General features: G+C 42.7%; 1 protein-coding gene and 1 long non-coding RNA gene across 4 annotated transcripts in view; one reads left to right on the top strand and one right to left on the bottom strand.

Moving 5' to 3' along the window:
- LOC309962629 overlaps positions 1–19,820 on the top strand; it is a 742,666-nt gene that overhangs the window by 358,290 nt on the left and 364,556 nt on the right. The window lies entirely within an intron of this gene.
- Positions 7,597–19,820, bottom strand: part of DGKG (diacylglycerol kinase gamma) — a gene marked incomplete at its 5' end in the record, with an annotated part of 158,831 nt that continues 146,607 nt past the window's right edge. For all 3 annotated transcript variants that reach the window (XM_082840520.1, XM_082840521.1, XM_082840522.1), the window contains 2 exons: positions 7,597–8,114; positions 17,774–17,834. In XM_082840520.1, coding sequence (XP_082696646.1) covers positions 8,016–8,114; positions 17,774–17,834 — 160 coding nt within the window. In that variant the 3' untranslated portion in view covers positions 7,597–8,015. The remainder of the gene's footprint in view (positions 8,115–17,773; positions 17,835–19,820) is intronic.

The raw sequence follows: 19,820 nt of genomic DNA, 5'->3' as shown, positions 1-19,820 counted from the left end.
CTAAGTAAAAAGCCAACCAACCAACCAAAAGTTCTCAATCTTTTCACCTCAAGGATGTTGGGGAGAGAGGAAATATCCACCAGGAAAATGTATCTTTTCTTGAAGATCATGCCATTTTCTGGTAACCACTTGGTACCAGTTTTTGTTTTTGTTTTTTGTTTTTTTTTTTAAAGAAAATGACAAGAAAAATAAAGTTCATTAATTACTTTGAAAGTACTGTTGTTTAGTCCCTCCACAGTAGACTTTCTGGAATCTTTCTCTGGATTTCCACTTATATTGTGACATTTATAAATTCTTTTTTTTGGTATTATCTAACATAAAAAGAAATTACCATTTTTATTGCCCCTCACTTGTAATTCTTGCGAAGATTCCATTTTAAAAATAATTTTTTTTTGGAAGGGAAAAAGTTTTTTTGCATTATTCTAGAAGCAGTCTTTTTACTCCAAATTATGATTCACTCAACACATTTTTAAAAGGACACTTCAAGTCTCCATCCCACCTTTAGATATGAGGTACTAAATTCTGATGTTTGACTGCCCGACCTCACTTCACTGGACCTTTGATGTGGTCTCTGTGTGTCCTTTAATACGATCTTTAATATTCTGTGAATACTCTGATCTGGCTGAACACCAAGGTGTTCACGTTGGTGCTCTCTTCTCTGATCGGTGTCTTAGGAGGCGGCCCCACTGTGCCTGGGAGAGAGGGCCTAAGAAGGGAGGTGGGCAAGGCGTATATGGACTTGCTGCCGCCCAGACCTGCTCAGGCCACTGTGCCACTGCGTCCAAGCTGATGCCGTTTCCCACTCCAGCTCTGTGGAAGGGGGAGGGGAGGGACTTGGATTTCGTTTTGAGAAGGAAGTAATCATGCACAGGGGTGGGGTGGGGGTGGGTGGGTGTAGTAAATCCCTGTCACTGTGCTTGAAGCTCAGTGGCCTCAGCCAGGGTACTGCTGGCACGAATGTGGGCTCTGAAAGGCAGATCCTGACAGATCTGAATCCCAGATCTGCCCCATGAGATTTGCTCTGTTTCCTCACTTGTCCAATGGGGAACCGTATAACTCTGACTTCATAAGGTTCTGGTGAAGTTTAAAAGTGGTCATAAAAGCAATAGGCTTTGGACTGGACAATAAATGATAGCTGTTATTTAATAACTATTTCATCAATGCCTGGACATTTCCATTTTACCATGAACTCAACGTTAAGCGTTTTTAAGAAAAAAGGATTTCTCAGTCCTTTCTTCCGTTTTTGGACTGAGTGTTCAGGCTCATCTCCCTTGCCCAAATAAACCTGCTAGAAAACCCAGTTCTCGATCTCTTTTCATCTCATGAATCTGTATCTTATTATGCTGATCTCTTACTGTGTTGTAATTCCACTTCTGTGCTGTCTTTTTTTGTTTTGTCAGTTCTGACCTGACCTCTCAGAAGTAGACTGCAAATATTTCTGTCTTTTTGTCCAAGCTGAATTTCATATTTTCTGAATCATGAAGCTGCCCTCCATGTGACCTAGAAAGCCCTTTGATGATCCATATTTAGCTGTATCCATCACTCAACAGATGTCTGAGTAGTTAAAGGCCCTCATGAGCTCCCTCTACATCCTGTGGTTTCAAGTTTCTGAGTTGTTAGTTAAAAAGCTTTAATCCCTTCTACCCGCTTTCCCCTACCCATTCCAGGGTAGAAGGACAGATACCCATTTTAGCTATTCATTCATTCAACAAGTATTTACTCATTACCTGCTACATGCTTGATACTGGGTTAGATGTTATCCTCTTTGCTTCCAAATTGCATTTTCTAATTTGACCCATTTAGACGAGTACTCCAAGTTTTTTGATTATTCCTCTAGAATCTTCATTGAGCATCCAATTAAATGGTCTCTTCTACCTGTAGTGTTTCCTGACCCCTGGGAGACTCGGAGGCTTAACCGCAAACCCTGGTGCCTTGCTATAATGCACCTGCCATTGTGTCTACAGATTCCAAGATGACATAGGTTCAGCTTGGGATCCATCTCAGGGAGTTTAGTTAGGAGGCAAGGCTGCAGGGCTCTGCTGGTTGGCTTCCACCATGAACGTGAAGAATGAAGTGGTAGCAAGGGTGAAATGCCCTGCAAGTGAAGCAGCTAGTTTCCAAAAACCCCATGGTTTTCTGTGTCCCTGGTTTCCCACAGAGATGCTCAGGAGGAAGGATGCCTCTCTGCTTTTTGAGCTCTCTGGATCTTGCCATTAGATAGCATCTCTTGGCATCTGAAAGGCAGCCTGCCATTCTGTTCTCCCGTGGAACACAGATGGCCCAGCCCACGTCTATCACTAATGAGGATCACATGCAGAGCCTTCTTGCTGGAGGCTCCCTTCCACAACCCTAGCTCTCCTTCCCCGTGCAGGCCAGTCACTGCTGACCATGGCATTTAGGTCTGAGAAGCCTGCTTGCTGCTCTCCCACTCACAGAGTTGAATAGAAAAATCTATTAGGCGGGCCTTGGGAAACGATTCTCATTCAGCTAGAATTTGAAACATTGAGGATTAAGGGATGGCTGCCAGTTTGATTGCAAGGGTGAAGTTTTGGGTTCTAGCTGCCCATGGAGGCTGTTGAGTTTCCATATGAGCAAGCACTGGAAGTTCTTCAGTAGGAACATGAGTAGTACCTGTTGTCATTCTGAGCTTCTTAGTCCCATCCCCAATACAGAGGTTGACCAGGTAGGACATCAATTTTTCACTGCTGTGTAGTCTCACCCAGGATGATGGTAGGGTTGGAAATAGTGAGATAAGAAGGTTAAAGGCATTAGAATATAGTAGAAGAAGCATAAATGTTGATGTAAGACAGACCCATGTCAAGTCTTTGCTCTACTAGTTGCTATCTGTTTGACCTTGGACAAGGTACTTCACCTTTCTATACACTAACTCCTTTTTCTGTGAAATAAGCAAAATGCCCAGATCATGAGGGTTAAATGGGATAGCACATGAAAAGGCCTTGACACAGTGCCCTGTACTCAGCAAGCCATAAATGAGAATTCCCTTTCCTATTTTCTTTCTATAGTAGAAATTTAAAATATGTACTTGAGTATGGTGGAACGTTAAGGTGAGCTAAAAATGACGGCCCCATGTGAAATCCTACACAATTCTGTTCACCTGTTTTATGCAAAACTTGACTGGTATTTGAGATGTAGGATAGTTTCTTTTTCCTTGCTATTTATTGCAAGTCGGATGCAGGTCTGGTACTCGTGACTAGGAGAACAGTTCCAAACTGCTAATATGAACACCAACAGAAATGCAAAATCTCTTTTGGGCTTAACACTGTAACTCATTCCTTTAACTTTCAGAGCTGCCAAGGAAAGGTCACCACCACCACTAGCTGCCCTTGAGGGCGCCAATGATTCTGGTCAATCCCGCCATGTACAAGTGTGGTCTAACTGGTCAGTACCAGTTAGACCAGAAAGTACTTTTCTAGAACAAGGAGCAATGTACTTTAGAAAACGACTTTATGAATATTATTTTCTGATCCAGAAATCTCTCTGGGAGTCATCTTTCACTCTTCCAGAAAACAATGGACACTGAGGTTTGCTGCTCAAAAGGAAGTACTAGACCTATTGATTTAACACTGATGCCTACTAAAATAGTTTCAACAGCATTTAAACAAGGTAGATCAATCACCGCTTGTTCCTCCTCAACTAGGTCAAGGCTCTTCCTATAAGAGCAGGTGGCTGTTCACTCCCTCACAAGTGAGCTCTGTCCATATTCGTCCAGCTAGCTCCAAGAATGGTTATTAAACTGAATAAACACCGATCCTTTCCACAACTGTGTTCTTTAGACCTGGTTCTGTCCTCTAGAGCTGCACAGATGAAATCTGGCCCCTGGCAGCTATCCTGTTTTCCCCTTAATTTTTCTCCAAACCCTTCTCCACTCAGGAAGAAAAGAGGCCAGATCCTTGATTCTTGCTTGAAGACACATAGGGGGGAACCATAAAAGTAGTTAAACAATCACAGAAGAAACTAGAAAGAGTGTCTTAAGAAGAGAAGTTCCTTGTCCTAGAAAAGTACTTTATGGAATATTATTGCAGAGGATGGTTACTTCCATGTTCCCATCTCCAAGGAGAACAAAAAGAAGAAATGGTGGGCTTAAGGCAGTGTTTCTAATCTATGGACGTCAACAGACAAATCAAAGCCCACCATTTCTTCTAGAAGGGGATCTAGTACTTGACCACAGAACTCTTTTGTTCATGGAGCATTTTATGGATACTGGTATTGTGTGAAACACATTTTAGGAAATTATGGTTTCAGATATGCTGCAGAAACGTAAACTAGACTTTTGAAATAACTTCCTGATTGATTATGGTCAGATCCTGGGACTGGTGGCCAAGGAACACTGAAGTTTCCTTCCTTGGAGGGTTGGTAGACTTCCTCTCTCCCCTTCTCTCTCCCTTTAATATCAGCATTAGACATCCATCTGCCTGGGAGCCTTGGGGTGTAGGTCGGTGACACAAGGAATCTGGGAGTCTAGATACTTCCCAACCCCAGAATCTATTTTTATGGATCTCAATCATGGTAGTGTTCCACGGAAGGTACAGCCTAGCTAGGACTGAGGGTTTTGGCTAAGAGGAGAGGGGGCTAGAGATGGGAAAAGTTGATGCAATTATTTTTGGCAGGAGTTGGAACCAAAGCAGCAGGAGAGAGTAAGTTTTAAGACTCTCTGGCAAAGTAACTTCCTAATCTGTCACTGGGTATGTGTAAAAAAGTGATTAGTGGGTCTCTATATTTATCATGATTACTCACAAATATGTAATTTACATAATATATACAGCACATTAAGTACTATGTCACCTTATATAATGTCCATATGTATAATGTATATGCATGTTATGTAACGCCAGTCTGGAGGTTCTTCCAGATTCTGCCAAGTATTTCCTAATTTATTTGGCAATTTTAACATATCTTTTCCATCTGTGGAAAGAACTCTCTTGAGAGGAGCTGGTCTCTGACCTGAAATATAATCATTCTACTAAGTCTGTCTCCATTCTCAACTCACTGGAGGAAACCTACAAAGACCAAGTCACAATGAGATGCAACGCCTAGCCCATTAGTCCAGGGACAACATAATGTATTGAAGACTTCCTGTTTCATTCTTTTTACTGCTAGAGGGGTAGAACTGTGGGGGCAGGTGAGAACATGTCTGGGGCACGGCCAGAATCAGAATGCGATGAGGAATGAGGGAGGATTCTCCCCTGACTGCCTAACTTTGAGAAGTCACTAAATTATAGTAAGCCTTGCTTTCCTCATTATTTAGATGGGGCTAATAATATCCTCTCTGTCAACCTCAGGGGTTGCTGTGAGGAGCACTATGATGAGGTACTCCACAGCGAGAAACCACAGTCCCAGTAGTTAAGGGATGAGTTGCAAAGTCAGATTAAACACCACCACCAGACTTACTGAGGTTACAAAATTGAAAGTACAATTCCACCGATGCTTGCTATACTTTGTGGCTTTAAGGAGGACATGGGCCATGTCTCTCAAGCAACATTGCCAGTCCTGTGCACCACAGTGGGCAGGCAGGGGCCAGTCTCTGACTTGTGAGTCTCTAAGAATCACTTTCACCTGTTGATAGTGCCATGTCTCAACAGCCTCAATCTTGGGGGGCTGAGGCTGAAACACATTCAAGAATTTCTGCAAATGTCTTAGAATCAGTGACCCCAAATTGAACCTGCCTTCATTTCAGAATCAAGTGGCTTCAAAGATAGTACCTGTTGTCATTCTGAGCTTGTTAGTCCCATCCCCAAGGAGCCCATCATTCAGGACATTCTTCAGGTGGCCTGCTTTCCCCTTGCCCAGCGGTCTGCACTGTTAGGTGGAACAGGATGGTTCTAGATCTCTGTCTTAGACGGTCCTAGATGACTGCTTCTTTCAGAGTTAGGATCAGTTTGTACACACAATCCTAATTTTCCCTTCCTTGCGCAAAGTTCCTGACCCAGTGTTAGGAGATCAGAGGGAGCTCAGTGGAGTGACGTCGAGTGGGTCCAGGTTTCCTTTTCGGAAATCTCAGAGGGGATGGAGGCTGAAGGAGCAAAGGTGCCGAGGTGAATGTTTCTTTTTACCAACAAAGCTCTCCACAGACTTGCCCTCGGGGAGGGCGGTGATGCTGTTGCCAGCTGAATGAAGCCCACTGAACTCTGCTGAGGCCCCTCTGGGCACTGGCTGGCAGCTCCCTGCTGAGGTGCCTCTGTCCTCCTTGTGCCTCTCCACTGAGGTCATCCGGGCAGCCAGAGGGGTTTCTAGATTAAGAGACTATGGTGACCATGATGAGATGACATGTGGAGAGTTTAATTTAAAGATCTGTCCACTGCCTTCAACCCTGGACCAACTTCTCCCCAGGTCAGGCCAGAGAGAGTCTCTGGGAAGTACTGGGAGGTCTCATTCTCTCATGTGGGCTTGTCCCGTCCACACATGTGCCACACGTTCATTCCTCTCTGGCAACCTGGATCCAAATGGAATCGCTTCTCAGTGACCAGAAATGACCCTTTTCCAAGATGTGTAGGTTCTTTTCCCTGTTACATATCTTCTTAGTGGTACCTAGTCCCAAACCACATTAGCCAAGATACCATGGACAAGTCTCTTAACTTTTCCGAGACTCAGTTTCCTTATCTGACAAATGGGAGAGTAAATCCTGCCCAGCATAGCTTTCATGTTGTTTTGAGGATCCAGAATAGAAATTCTCAGTCTCTTTATGATAAGGAGATACTTTAATTTCCCTTAAATCTCATGATCACCACAGGGCAATGTGCCCTGACAATGAAATGGCAGAAACGGGGAGTCAGAGCCTTCTTTTTCTTTCCCACTTTCTGTTCTTGTACTGCATATTTTTTTTCAATCCAGAAAAATCCACCAGTAAATAAATATTTGTATATATAAATATATATATGCTACATATAAGTACACACACTTAAGACCTTCAGTAGGGCCTTCAGGTCGTGCTCGGGGAGTGGTTGTTGCAGAGGCAGGAGGGAACTGCCTGACGCCTTGTCTCCTGGTCTCCTCAGCAAAAGGCCCTTCCCTCCCATCTTCTTTGCCTTCAGGAATAGTCTGCCACCAGGGCTTGGAACTCAAACAGGAAACACGCTGTGGCTTGAAAAAGAAAGAAGCTGGGGGTGGTTTTTTTTTTTTTTTTCTTCCCTTTTTACACAATATTATGACACCAATTTGAAAAATAAATCTCAGTTTCTCTGCTTTCCCTCCCAGGTGTTCACAGAACTAAGAAAATAAATACCACATCTAAGGTGTGCTATGTAGGCAGCTCTGGGGGCTCTTGGAGCCGGCTCTAAACAAACACACAGCCAGCAGAAGGCTTCAGGAAAATCACCACTGCCCACTGAGGGTGCGCAGAACCAAGAAGGGAAGCACAGCTTTCCACAGCCTTTCTGCCTCCTCAGCAAGTTCCGGGAGAAGCTGTCACTCGAAGGACAACCAAGAAACCAGCGTGCGTATGCCGAGTCCTGCCAAGGGCTGCGATCTGAGAGTTGGAGGTGTTTTTGTCTCCTCACAGAGGGACCTTTGTGAGCGTCCCCTGGAACGCAGGCTCTTTCCCTTGGCCACATCCGATCTCCCCTTAGACAGGAAACCTGCAGCCTGCTCCTTGAGAGCGGCGAGGAAACTTGCAGGGGTGGTGGAAAGAAAGGGGGGGTTTCTCCTTCAGTCTCAGAAAGTCCCGCTCAGAAAGTCTCAGAAAGTCTTCTGGGAAAGTGGGAGTTGCTGCATGAGCCAGCTGCACCCTGGAGGGCTCTAAGTCCATTCACAATGTCCTGCCGGCACTGGCTCTGTTGGAGTGTGTCCATAGTGGAAATAGAATGGATGTCAGGGTGAAGCCTTCTTGCTGAAGGGTGGCTTGGCTTCCACTGGTTGGAGAAGAGAGAGAGAGAGTGTGTGTGTGTGTGTGTGTGTGTGTGTGCGCGCGCGCGCGCGCATGTGTGTGGTGTGTATGTGTGTATGTGTGTGCTTCAGTTTCTTGTCTTCTCTCTTGGTTGAACTAGCATTGGGCATAGTGTCTAGTCTTTTGAACGGCTCTTCCTCCTCAGAGAAAAGAAGCTGCTCTTCTGGGGGGGCCCCATCATCATAGGCGCTTGGTTCTTGTGAGTAATTTTAATCTAAAAGCAAAGAGGCAGAAATGAATTAGTGGCCTGCAAATCCCAGAAGCCTATGGGAGAGTGATCTGCAGAGAGAGGAAGGGAGGCCAGCTTCGGGCTGGAAGGAGCCCCATGCAGAAGGACGATTGTCCTTGAACAGCTTCAGAATTGGCAACTGGACCCTGACTGGGCCTGGCGTTTGGCACTGCTGGAAGCAAGGGGCGGAAACGCTGTGGAGAGACAGGTGTGAGCTTCCCACGTGGCGATCAGCTGAGCTGATCACCTGTCTCATGTCCTTGCTATTCATAGTCTCTCAGAATGTCACAGCCAGAGGAGACCTCAGAGACCATCTCATTCAATCCCTCTGCAGGATAGATAAAGGAATGGAGATCTCAATGCTCTCTTGAGCCTTGGATTAGCCTAAGGTCGCACAGAGAAGGCCGGAACAGCTAGAGCCTAGTCCTTTGGATTCCCCGCCTCCACTGCTCCTGGCCATTCCTGCCTGGGCAGTGCAGAGATGTCAACCAGTAACTCCAAACTGACCCAGAGGCTTCAGTCTGACCTCCGACCCAAGCGCTACTCATGTGGAAAGTTTCCAAGGGAGTCTCTTAGGCGTTTCCTCTTTTCTTAGTCTTCTAGGGGAGACCCAAGTTTCTTTTAAAAGCTTTTATTTTTATTTGAATTTTAGGTTTAATGAGTGCCTTCTGCAAACTTTAAGTCAATTGGAAGTGAAAGACACTGGTGAATTCTCATTTTTTTGTCTTTCTTCCCAACCTTACCCTCAGGGTATGGCTTCAAAATGCTTACTCCCTATTTGAATGTGGCCTGGTGACACTGATGCGTTGATAATCTGCATTGTCAGTCCAGCAACATTTATCAAGTAGGAAGATGATGTGGGAACAAGAGGCACTTAGGATTCAAAGACCTGGGTTTGGGTCCTAGGACTCCCCCTTCTTTGCTGTGAACCTTTGGACAAATCATTTAGCCTTCAGAAGCAGTGCTTGCGGAACCGTAAAATGAGGATAGTAGCATTTATTCTGTTTTTCTCACAAAGTTGTTGTGAAGATCAAATGACAATCTGTCAATGAAAGCCCAATGTAAACTGTAAAATGGAATGCACCAGTTAAATAACTTATCTTACACTGGAGGAGGAGAAAGATGCTTGTCAAAAGAAACACAATCTATGAGCCCGTTCTCTTGAGTTTTACCACCTATTGAAATGACAGTGCGACCCTAGAGAACGACAGAAGAACTCTTGAAGAGAAAGACCCATCAACAAGTTTAAATGTAGGATAAGCCAAGTGTTGTCAAAAAGAAGTTAGGTAAGGAATGAGAAGAACCTGAATGGAGCAATTGAGGAAGAATTTTAACATCTGAAAGGAAGGGAAGAAAATGTGTTGGTGAAAGAGAAAGGGAAGGCACTAGGTTGAGGGGCTACATACCAGCTGGTTGAGTGTGGACCAAAGGATGAGAAATGAGGTCAGGAATACAGGTGGGACAGTTGGTATAGGGTTTAAAGGGAAGGAGGCAGCAGAGATTGGGTTTAATATGAGGTAGTGGGGAACCATGATAACTTTTAAGCTGGAGGATAACATGAAGAGAAGAGTTTGAAGGGAATTATTCAATAGCTGTTGTCAAGATGAGATGAGCTGGGAAGAGTCTGGCTAAGAGGGTTCTACTGCAAGCCAGGTTTAAATTTATAAGGCCCCAGGATATAGAAGGAAAAAGATGGGGCCAAAAGTCATTGTGGGGAATGAACATAACCTGGGGGAAGGAAGCTGAAAACGACTGTTAGGTTGGTTTCCATCAGCCTGAAAATCTAGGAAGGGAGTGAGTCCCTCTGTTTTGTGGTAGTCACCAGGGGAGCACACCGACGACACGTCAAGTACCGTTTTGTGTTATGGGCCTTATTATGGGCATTGTCTTTATCTCAGAATTCAGGGAAGTGAGGCACTTATCTGTGGTGTGCAATTTAGCCCCATCTGATGGTAGTGATTTGTGGCACATTTCCTGTGGTAAGCCTTGTCCCACTCCGGAGCACAGGAGCCCCGAGGGGAAGAAGACATTCATCTTATTCACCTTGGTATTCCCTGAGCCAGCGCAGAGCCTGTACCTGCTATGGAAGTACTGACTGGTTAGCACAGCCAAGAAGAACGGGGGAATGTTCTGGCAGTGGAGCTGGCCGTGCTTGGGACAGAGAGTGGCAGCTGTGGCACCGCTTACATTTCCCATTGATGGAGCCCATTATTTTAGACCGTGGAAGATCCTTGCTTCTCCTTTTTCTCCCTCTAGCTGACCAGTTTATTTGCTTGTTAGCACCTCCAGGGCAAAGGGGAGGAGGTGAAACTCAAATCTCTTTCATTTGGGTTTTCAGCAGTTTTGACAAAGGTCTTGATGGGGCAGGAGTTTGGAGATGCTGGGTAACGTGAGGTTTTGATGCGGTTTGTGGATTCTAGTTCTACAGATAACTGGGAGTTCACTGTATGTACATACACTGGGGGCAAGAAGTATGAGATCATGTCCTCAACTCGAGTCAAAGAAATGTCAGTATCTTACCGCCTCATTCCCAGATTAGGAGGAGCTAGTGGGTTAAATAGGTAAGATCCCATTTTAGGAGGTAGTTGGATGTGGTTAAATCTGCCTTTTCAACCCCTGATGGAAAGAGAGCATCCCACATTTCTGTAGTTAGGACCCAAACCTCTCTGGTCAGGCAATTAACTAAAGTCTGTATGACTGTCTTAAAAACCCTTCATCACATTTATAACATCTGGCAAGCACTAGGGGCAGCAGCCCCATGCCCTTAGTTTTCTGTTTTATTACAGAGAAAATTTGTTAACAGTTAAACATGTCACATTTTCCTTAGGAAGTCCTTGTTCATAGTGTAATAATAGTCACCCATTTTCCCCTTCCCTAGGTAAGTAACATTTAATTCTTTAATGGAATTGGAGATTTTTTGGTTTTGTTTTTGGAGTATACTTTGAGGTGAGAGGTTACTATACAGTTATCCTTTGGTATCCACAGCGAATTGGTTCCAGGACCCCTGGCGATACCAAAATCCACGGATGCTGGTTTTATACAAGTCTCTTGTGTAAGATGGTATAGTATTTGCATATAACCTATGCACATCCTGTATACTTTAATCATTTCTAGATTGCTTGTAATACCTAATGCAGCGTAAACGCTATGTAAATAGTTGTAAATATAATGTAAATGCTATGTAAATAGTTGCCAGCACACAGCAAATTCTAGTTTTGCTTTTTGGAACTTTCTGGAATTTTTTTTCCTGAATATTTTCTATTCAAGGTTGGTTGAACCCAAGGATGCGAAGCCCATGGATGTGGATGGCCGGCTATATGATGGCACTTTCCCAAACAGGCAACGTCTTGGATACCATATGTTAAACAGTCCATTACTTTCAAATTCGTTTATGATCTTTCTTCTCTCCTTCATTAGTTTTTATGTATACTAGGGTTTCTTAGGGCTCTCTTCTGTACTATTGATTTATCTATCCAATATTGCATCAATTGCTGTGGCTTTATAACTATTTTAATATCTTGTGGGAAGTCCTTCTTCACAGCTCTTTTATAAAATGCCTTAGCTATTGCATTGTCTTGTCAAGTTTAAAAAACTGCATTAGAATTTTGTCTGGGGGTCCCTATTTAGAAACATAGGATGTTTCTAAATTCAAATCTTTTAAAAATATTACTTAAGTCTTGAAGTTTTCTTCATCTATTTTTCACAATTCAGTTTGGTATTTTGTTTTTGTCTGTTGCCATTATAATACTTAAACTCTTTTCTGTTATATTCCTCTGATTGGTTATTGCTGGTATGTACAAAAGCTATTAACTTTTGTCTATCTTTCTGTACAGCTTCATTGAAATAATTTAACCTATGAGGTTTTCAGTTGATTTTATTAGCTTTCTATATACATAATTATATTATCTGCAAATAATGACAGTTTTGATTCTTTTCCAAATAGTTATATTTCTTTTCTGCTTCATGTGTTTTGCATTGGTTAGAACTTCCAAATAACATTAGCACACATGTCTTATCCATGATTTTAATGAGAATTCTGCTAGCGTGTTACATAAAATATTACTCATTGGTTTAAGATAGATATTTTTCGGGACTTCCCTCGTGGTCTGGTGGTTAGGACTCCATGCTTCCACTGCAAGGGGCACGGGTTCAATCCTTCATCAGGGAACTAAGATCCTGCATGCTGTGTAGCACGGCCAAAAGAAAAAGGAGATTATTTTTCTTTTTTTTTCTTTTGAGGAAGTGCCTTTCTGGTCTGAGTTTTCATCTTTAAAAATCAGAAATGTTGAATGTAATTGAGTATTTTGGGGTCATCTATTCATATTATCATGTGATTTTTCTATCCAAACTTATATAAGAAGACATCCTTGCATTCCTTTGATATATTCTTCTTGAGTGAATGATTCTTTTAATATATTGTTCAATTGTATCTGCCAATATTTTAATTTTTTTTTTTTTTTTTTTTTTTTTTGCTGTACGCGGGCTTCTCACTGCTGTGGCCTCTCCCGTTGCGGAGCACAGGCTCCGGACGCGCAGGCTCCGCGGCCTCTCCGCGGCATGTGGGATCTTCCCAGACCAGGGCACGAACCCGTGTCCCCTGCATCGGCAGGCGGACCCTCAACCACTGCGCCACCAGGGAAGCCCTACCTATAATTTTGGTATCATGTTCATATTTGAGATTGGTCTGTAGTTTTCCAATTTTAAGCATAGTTTTTGTTAGGTTTTTGTATCTGTCTTAATTTTATCAAATGGATTGGGTAGCTTTCTATCTTTGTTCTATGGAACAGTTTACATAAATATTTATTCCCTAATAATATGGAAGAACTCACCAGTAAGATCATCTGTTTTAAGATCATTGTGGATGTAATTCTTTGAAAACATTTTTCATTTCATTAAGGTTACCTAGGATTTTTATAAGATGTTCAAGTTTATTAGAATCAAGATAAAACTATACATATGTCATATAATGTCTTATTAAATAAAACCATTACCATATTTATATTACATATGTATTAAATATTTTAATATCTCTAATCTGTTTTTCTTTTTCTCTTTTTAAAATTAGGTTTTCAAACATTTGACATGTTTAAAGAACTAGTTCTAGATTTTCCTGTTTTTTAATTGTTTAATTTCTAATTTTATCTTTATTTTCTTCCTTCTACTTCTCCTAAGTTTGTTTTATTATTCTTTTAATTTGGGGATTATTCATTACATTTTTTTCCTTTTCAAATAATGGAAGTATATGAGACTCTGAATTTACTTCCAAATACAGTTTAGGCTATATTCTATAAGATTTGAATGCGAGCCTTCTCATTTTTATTATTTTTTAAATAGTCAATAATGTTAGCTGTGATCGCCTCTTAAATCTATTATTCTTTAGGAGAATTTAAAAATCTCTGAGTGATTGGATTTTATTTATTCATTTAATCTTCTATTATTAATTTCTAGTTTCATTGCTTTGTGGTCACATAAAACAACCGTTATAATTTCTGCTTCTGGATTTTATATATATGTTTTCTTTGTGAACTAGTTTATGATCTATTTTAGTAAATATCCTAGGAATCCTTGAAGAAATGAGATATTTAAGTATTTATGGCACAGTTATTTCACCCAAGTTTAATTTTTAAATTGAGGTATAATTGACATATGACATTATTTTAGTTTCAGGTGTACGACTTAATGATTTGATATTTGTATATATTCTGAAATGATCACCACAGTAAGTCTAGTTAACATCTGTCACCGTAGTTACAAAATGTTTTCTTGTGATGGGAACTTTTAAGAGTCACTCACTTAGCAGCTTTCAAATATACAATACAGTGTTATTAACTATAGTCACTCTGCTGTATATCACATCCCAGGACTTAACTTATTTTATAACCGGAAGTTTGTACCTTTTTACCCCCTTCCCCCGTCTCACCCACCCTGCTCCCCCTACCCCCACCTCTGACAACCACCAATCCGTTCTCTGTACCTATGAGCTTGTTTTTTTAAAATCCAAGTTTTATGTCATTTACTTTTTTTACAGCTTGACCTCAAAGACAAACTTTTTTTTTTTTTTTTCCTGCGGTACTGTTGTGGCCTCTCCACAACAGTACCGCAGGAAACTCCGGACGCGCAGGCTCAGTGCCCATAGCTCACGGGCCTAGCTGCTCCGTGGCTCCGCAGCATGTGGGATCTTCCCGGACCCGGGCACGAACCCATGTCCCCTGCACTGTCAGGCAGACTCTCAACCACTGCGCCACCAGGAAAGCCCAGAAACAAATATTTTAAAGCTTCTCAATACCTGTCTTTCTGTCAATTTTTTTAATTTTTTTTTTTTGCGGTATGTGGGCCTCTCACTGCTGTGGCCTCTCCTGCTGCGGAGCACAGGCTCCGGATGCGCAGGCCCAGCGGCCATGGCTCACGGGTCCAGCCACTCCACGGAATGTGGGATCCTCCCAGACTGGGGCATGAACCCGTGTCCCCTGCATCGGCAGGCGGACTCTCAACCACTGTGCCACCAGGGAAGCCCTGTCGATTTTTTATATATGTATTTTTCTCAGAATATACATCTATACTGAGTTTCACAGTATATATTTTGATTCTGTTATTAAACAACTAAAATTTTATGACCATTATATCTCAAAATTGAGAGTACTTTATATTAAATAAAAAGTGACATTCTTTATTCCACTTTATGCTTTTGGCATGTTGGAAGGTTAGTTTGCCCCAAACTATCACTTCTTACTTTTAATTTCTCTATGCTTGTTAAGGATAAGATAAAAAGATATATATATGTCTTTCTGTTTTAGATGTATCTCTTTATAAGAAGTATATCATTGGATTTTAATTTTTAACCCAATATGAGAGTCTTATATTTTTAATAGGGGACTTTAGCACATTTATATTTTTTTGTCATTATTGATATATTTAGTCTTAACCTCTTTTATCTTAATCAAAAAAATTTTAAATGTTTGCTTGTTATTCACCTTCTGTCTTGTGCTACACTGACAGGGTTCATTAACTTTAAATTCTCCCAGATTCGAAAGGTGTGCACCCTGTTTTTAGTGTCACTAGTAATTATCTAGTTATTAAAATTTTCTTCAGATTTACATCCTGTAATTATTAAAGTGAAGAGAGACAATGAAAAATTTAACATTTTTACTATTCTTTCAACAATGTCTCCCACGTGCTTTCAGCCTTGGTGAACATAACTTTAGGTTTGGGATCCAAGTTATGAATGTTTACATTACATATCTTCTCTTTCAAAGAATGATTTTTGCCATTTGCATTCAGTTGCATAACCATATTTAACAGTTTTTTTTCTTTTTACTTTATTCTAATTTAACTGATTTTAATTTTTACCAAAAGTTCTTTTGTTGCTGTGCTCTCCCATCATTAAGCCTTCAATTCAGAATCACTTCATAGTATGTGCCTTCAGGAAAACGATTCAAAAAGGGTGCTTTTGTTTTAACTCTTTCAAGTTTAAGAATGATTTTCTGTTACCTTCTGCTGCGGACCAAATTGTGTTCCCATCTCCACACCCCAAAATTCATAGGTTGAAGCCCTAACCTCCAATGTGAGGGCATTTGGAAATATGGCCTTTAAGGAGGTAATTAAGGTTAAATGGAGTCATAAGGGTGGGGGCCTGAATCCAATAGGACCAGTGTCCATATAATAGGAAGAGACATCAGGAGTGAATGCACACAGTGAAAAGGCCATGTGAGGACAAGGTGAGAAGGCCATTGTCTGCAAGTCAGGAAGAAAGGCCTCACCAGAAAGCAACCCTGCCGACACCTTCATCTTGGACTTCCAGCCTCCAGAACTATGAAAGACTATGTTGTTTAAGCCACTCAGTCTGTGGTATTTTGTTCGGGCAGCCTGAGCTAACATACCTTCCACAGACTGAACACCATAAAAATCATTGGGTCACAGTTTTTTTTTCATCGTGAGTTGTAATCTCTAAAAGGTGGCATGGAGAGAGAGTGGGGATAGGAGGAGTATCTGGCTATTTTAAAATCAGTGCTTGGATCTGGAGGAAAGCAGTCCAGTTTCCAGATACTACTGAGCTAGGTGGCCGAGGGTTTGCTTTCTTCCAGCTTTTTTTTTCTTTCTTTTAGGAGACAGGAGGAGCTTGGATAGATGTTTCTTTTTTTTTGCAGTACGTGGGCCTCTCACTGTTGTGGCCTCTCCCGTTGCGGAGCACAGGCTCTGGACACGCAGGCTCAGCAGCCATGGCTCATGGGCCTAGCCGTTTTGTGGCATGTGGGATCTTCCCGGACCGGGGCACGAACCCGTGTCCCCTGCATCGGCAGGCGGACTCTCAACCACTGCGCTACCAGGGAAGCCCATTGGATAGATGTTTCTTAATTCAGCTCCATCAAAATTATAAGTAGTACAAATTCCCTCCATCCTTCCCAACTCTAACAAGGTGGTAAGATATTAGGTTTTGCTGTAGTATGTTCTCATCCTTTTCTTAGACTTCATAGAAACCAAAAGATTGAGGTAAGATTTTGCAGAAAAACTCCTACTTTTTATAACCTTTATAAAAGATCACATTTCTAAAGTCTCTGTCTCTAGGGACTAGTTTTACAATTTGTAGAAGTTATATGGAACAAAGAATTATAGAAATAAACCTACAATTCAGACCTAGTAACTGTCTTATGAAAACCTTTTTTCTAGAAGACAACTTGATGTTCTGAAGGGCTCCAAATAGCAGGTTATCGAGGTATCTGAATACTCCACTAGAGTGAGGAAGCTCAGAAACACAACTTCTGTCTTGAGATTTGCACCCTCACGATAGCATTGAGGATGTTACTAATGTAGTATCCCAGTGAACACCCTGGGCCCTGAACACCAGGACAGTGGTTTCTCTTTGCCATGGAGTTTCTAGCTGGGTTTCTGAGAACAAACTGCTAACAAAGGTATGGTAAATCAGGGACTGGGGTTGTTCCCTTGATCTTTGTTTGTTCAATCCTTTATCCATTGCTAAACAAATATTAATATTATTGTGCAACTATTACAAACAAACCAGGCACAGTGCTAGGTGCTGGGAAATATGGGTCACAGAAATGCCATAAACAAAATAGATAACCCGTGTGGTTACCCTTTCAGGGGAGTTTTCAGGTGGGTCCTCGAGGCTGCGGGTGCACCTGGGGTGCAGCGTGTCTATGCACTGTGGGAATTCTCCCCCAGGAGCCCCGGTGGTCACAGCAGCTAGCTGGAAGTTTGGCGTAAGTGTGCACATTTGGCTGCCATATAAAGAAGCACCTTCTAGTGATTAGGCTTGTTCGTCAGTGGAACAGTCTTCCTTTTGGGGTGATAAGTTCCTTGCCACTGAGTGATTCAAGCTGAGGCTCTCAAGGACACTGTAGATGAAGCCTCAGAATTCACCATCTGGAACCATAAGCTCTTTGAAGACAGGTCTATGTCTCCTTTGGTTTTGGAACTGGTGTCTCCCAGTGTCTGACACATAGCACATATTCAGTAAAAGCTTGGCAGGTAAATGAATGGATGGATGAATAAAGTGGAAGAGAAGCTGCACTAGATGATCTCCCAAAGCTCCTGTAACTCAGAGATTCAGAGTTTCATATTAAGTCAGTGCCCCAAAGGGGCCCAAAATAAAGCTTCTCACCCTCATCTCAAAGATTGGCAAAACTTACCGTGCAAGGTGGCTGCATCCAGGGCTCTCCGTCCACTTGCATTGGCAGCAGCTTGTTCGTCCTGGAGCCCCGAGAACAGAGAGCACAGTGAGCTTCTTGGAGTCCGAGGATGAGGGTTGCCCCCACCAGGGAAATAGAAGTGGGAAGACCTGATCTGCCCACCTAGGAGTGGTTCTGAAGACTCTCCTGGGGGGGGTGGGGCTTGCTGAAAACAGATTTCTGAGCCCACGTCAGGGGTCCCGACTTGACAGGTGTGGGCCAGGCCCAGAGGTCTGTGTTTTAATAAGCACTATGGATGATTCTGTTGCTTTGATCCCCAGACTCTACTTTGAGAAACATGGCCCTGGGTGAGCAGTGAAGTCCAGAGGAGTCTGGGAAACAGTGGCCAACAAGTATGGCAGCACCACAGCTGAGTGGACCCTTAGTCAAACGATCAGCCAGAGGGCCTGTCCATGGTGCCAAAACGCCACTATGAAATGGGAAAGGTTATGAAATGGGGAAAGGCCTGGTTTCAATGTTGAGTGAGCAGTTGCATCGTGTCAGTGAGGTAACGTCTCCCACTTAAACGAGGTACAGCTCAGGTCTGAGTGTGTCTTGCCTTGCCCCCGTCCTAAAGCATCCCCTCTTTTATCTCCTGAACAACAGCAGACGCTGCGGTTGCATGGACTGTGGACCTGGCTTAGCTGGGAAAGGGGGTCATTGGGAATGTGATCCCCATGGGTAGGCGGAGGAGAGAGGAGAAAGTGTTGCTTTCTTGCTTGGGTCAAGGCTTCTTTGGCATATGGATTATTAAAGGAGAGAGATGAAGGAGAAAAGGCAGGTCCTTTCGGAGGCCTCTGGTCTGGGCGAGCAGGGAACAGTTGCCACCCACTGGCCAGAAAGCCCTCACCTGGGTTTGGCATCTGCCCTGCTTCTGAAATTATAAAATGAGGGAGGCAGGCTGCGTTTCTTTTTTTTTTTTTTCAGGCTGTGTTTTGATGCAGATGATTCTCCGACTGACTCTGAGGATATTTAATAATAAGAACCAATAAACCTAATAATAAAACAAATAAGAGGAGAGAGAGAGTGGCATTTTGGTTTTGGGGAGTGAGGAGAGTTATCTGGGGAATGCCCAGGAGGCTAGGGCTTCTGACTCACCCCCTCTATTTCTATCTGGAAACAGAAATATCCTCTCTCTTATACATGTTTTTTAAAAATTCTTCAGAGACCAAATTCTCTGGTCTACATATGTTATGGCTTAGATATGCTAATGGACTGGACCTACTCAGTGTTAGAGTCATGGGGGAAGGACAGAGAAGGAACTACAGAGGTTAACCTGGAAAACAGGGGCCCCAGCACAACAGCCCAACGAAGAAGAGAAGCAAAGATTTGGGGAATAATTGAAAAGACAGAGGAGACACAGAGAGGGAATGAAGAAAGGGGGTTAGTGGGCTAGATCAGGGAACCAGCTCTGAGGACCTTTCTGAAGGATGCAGGGTGGCACCAAGAACAGCGTTTCTCTGAATGTGCTCTGAGGACATTCACCCAAGAGGTTAAGGGATAAACGGGTTCTGTGTTTAAATAACTTTGGGAAACCTGCACGTGGTGGTCCCCTCCAGGAGATCCCCAAGACACACGCATAGATTTGATCTATAGAAATTAAATGGGAAATGGAAGGGAATAAGGACTCCTGACATAATCAGGTGGACGAAAATCTGTCATGAGTTGCATTTATTAAACAGAAGCAGCCCAAATCAGAAGATCCCCTCCATCAGACCCCATCTATTCAGGAACCTGCAGTGGCTGACCTGTGCGATCCATACTCTAAGGAACTGTCATCCTCTTAGTCAGTTATGACGGGTTTGCTGAGGTTGATGGTTTAACTCTACAAAGGTATATGGAATTGCTAACTCTAATAAAAGTATTTCTAAGACCATTATCCAAGAAAGAGCAGAGTGGAGCACAGAGCCTGGTTTTTGTCAAAGTGTGCCCTCTGGCATGCATTGAACAGTTCAATTTGTAAAGATAAAGAAGGTAAGGAGTTGGATCTCTGGTTCTCTGGACCTCA

Source organism: Leucopleurus acutus (assembly GCF_964270905.1).
Source record: "Leucopleurus acutus genome assembly, chromosome: 5".
In the NCBI taxonomy this organism is placed as follows: domain Eukaryota; kingdom Metazoa; phylum Chordata; class Mammalia; order Artiodactyla; family Delphinidae; genus Leucopleurus; species Leucopleurus acutus.
The sequence above is the reverse complement of the archived record's forward strand: the minus strand, read 5'-3'. Positions and strand labels throughout refer to the sequence as shown.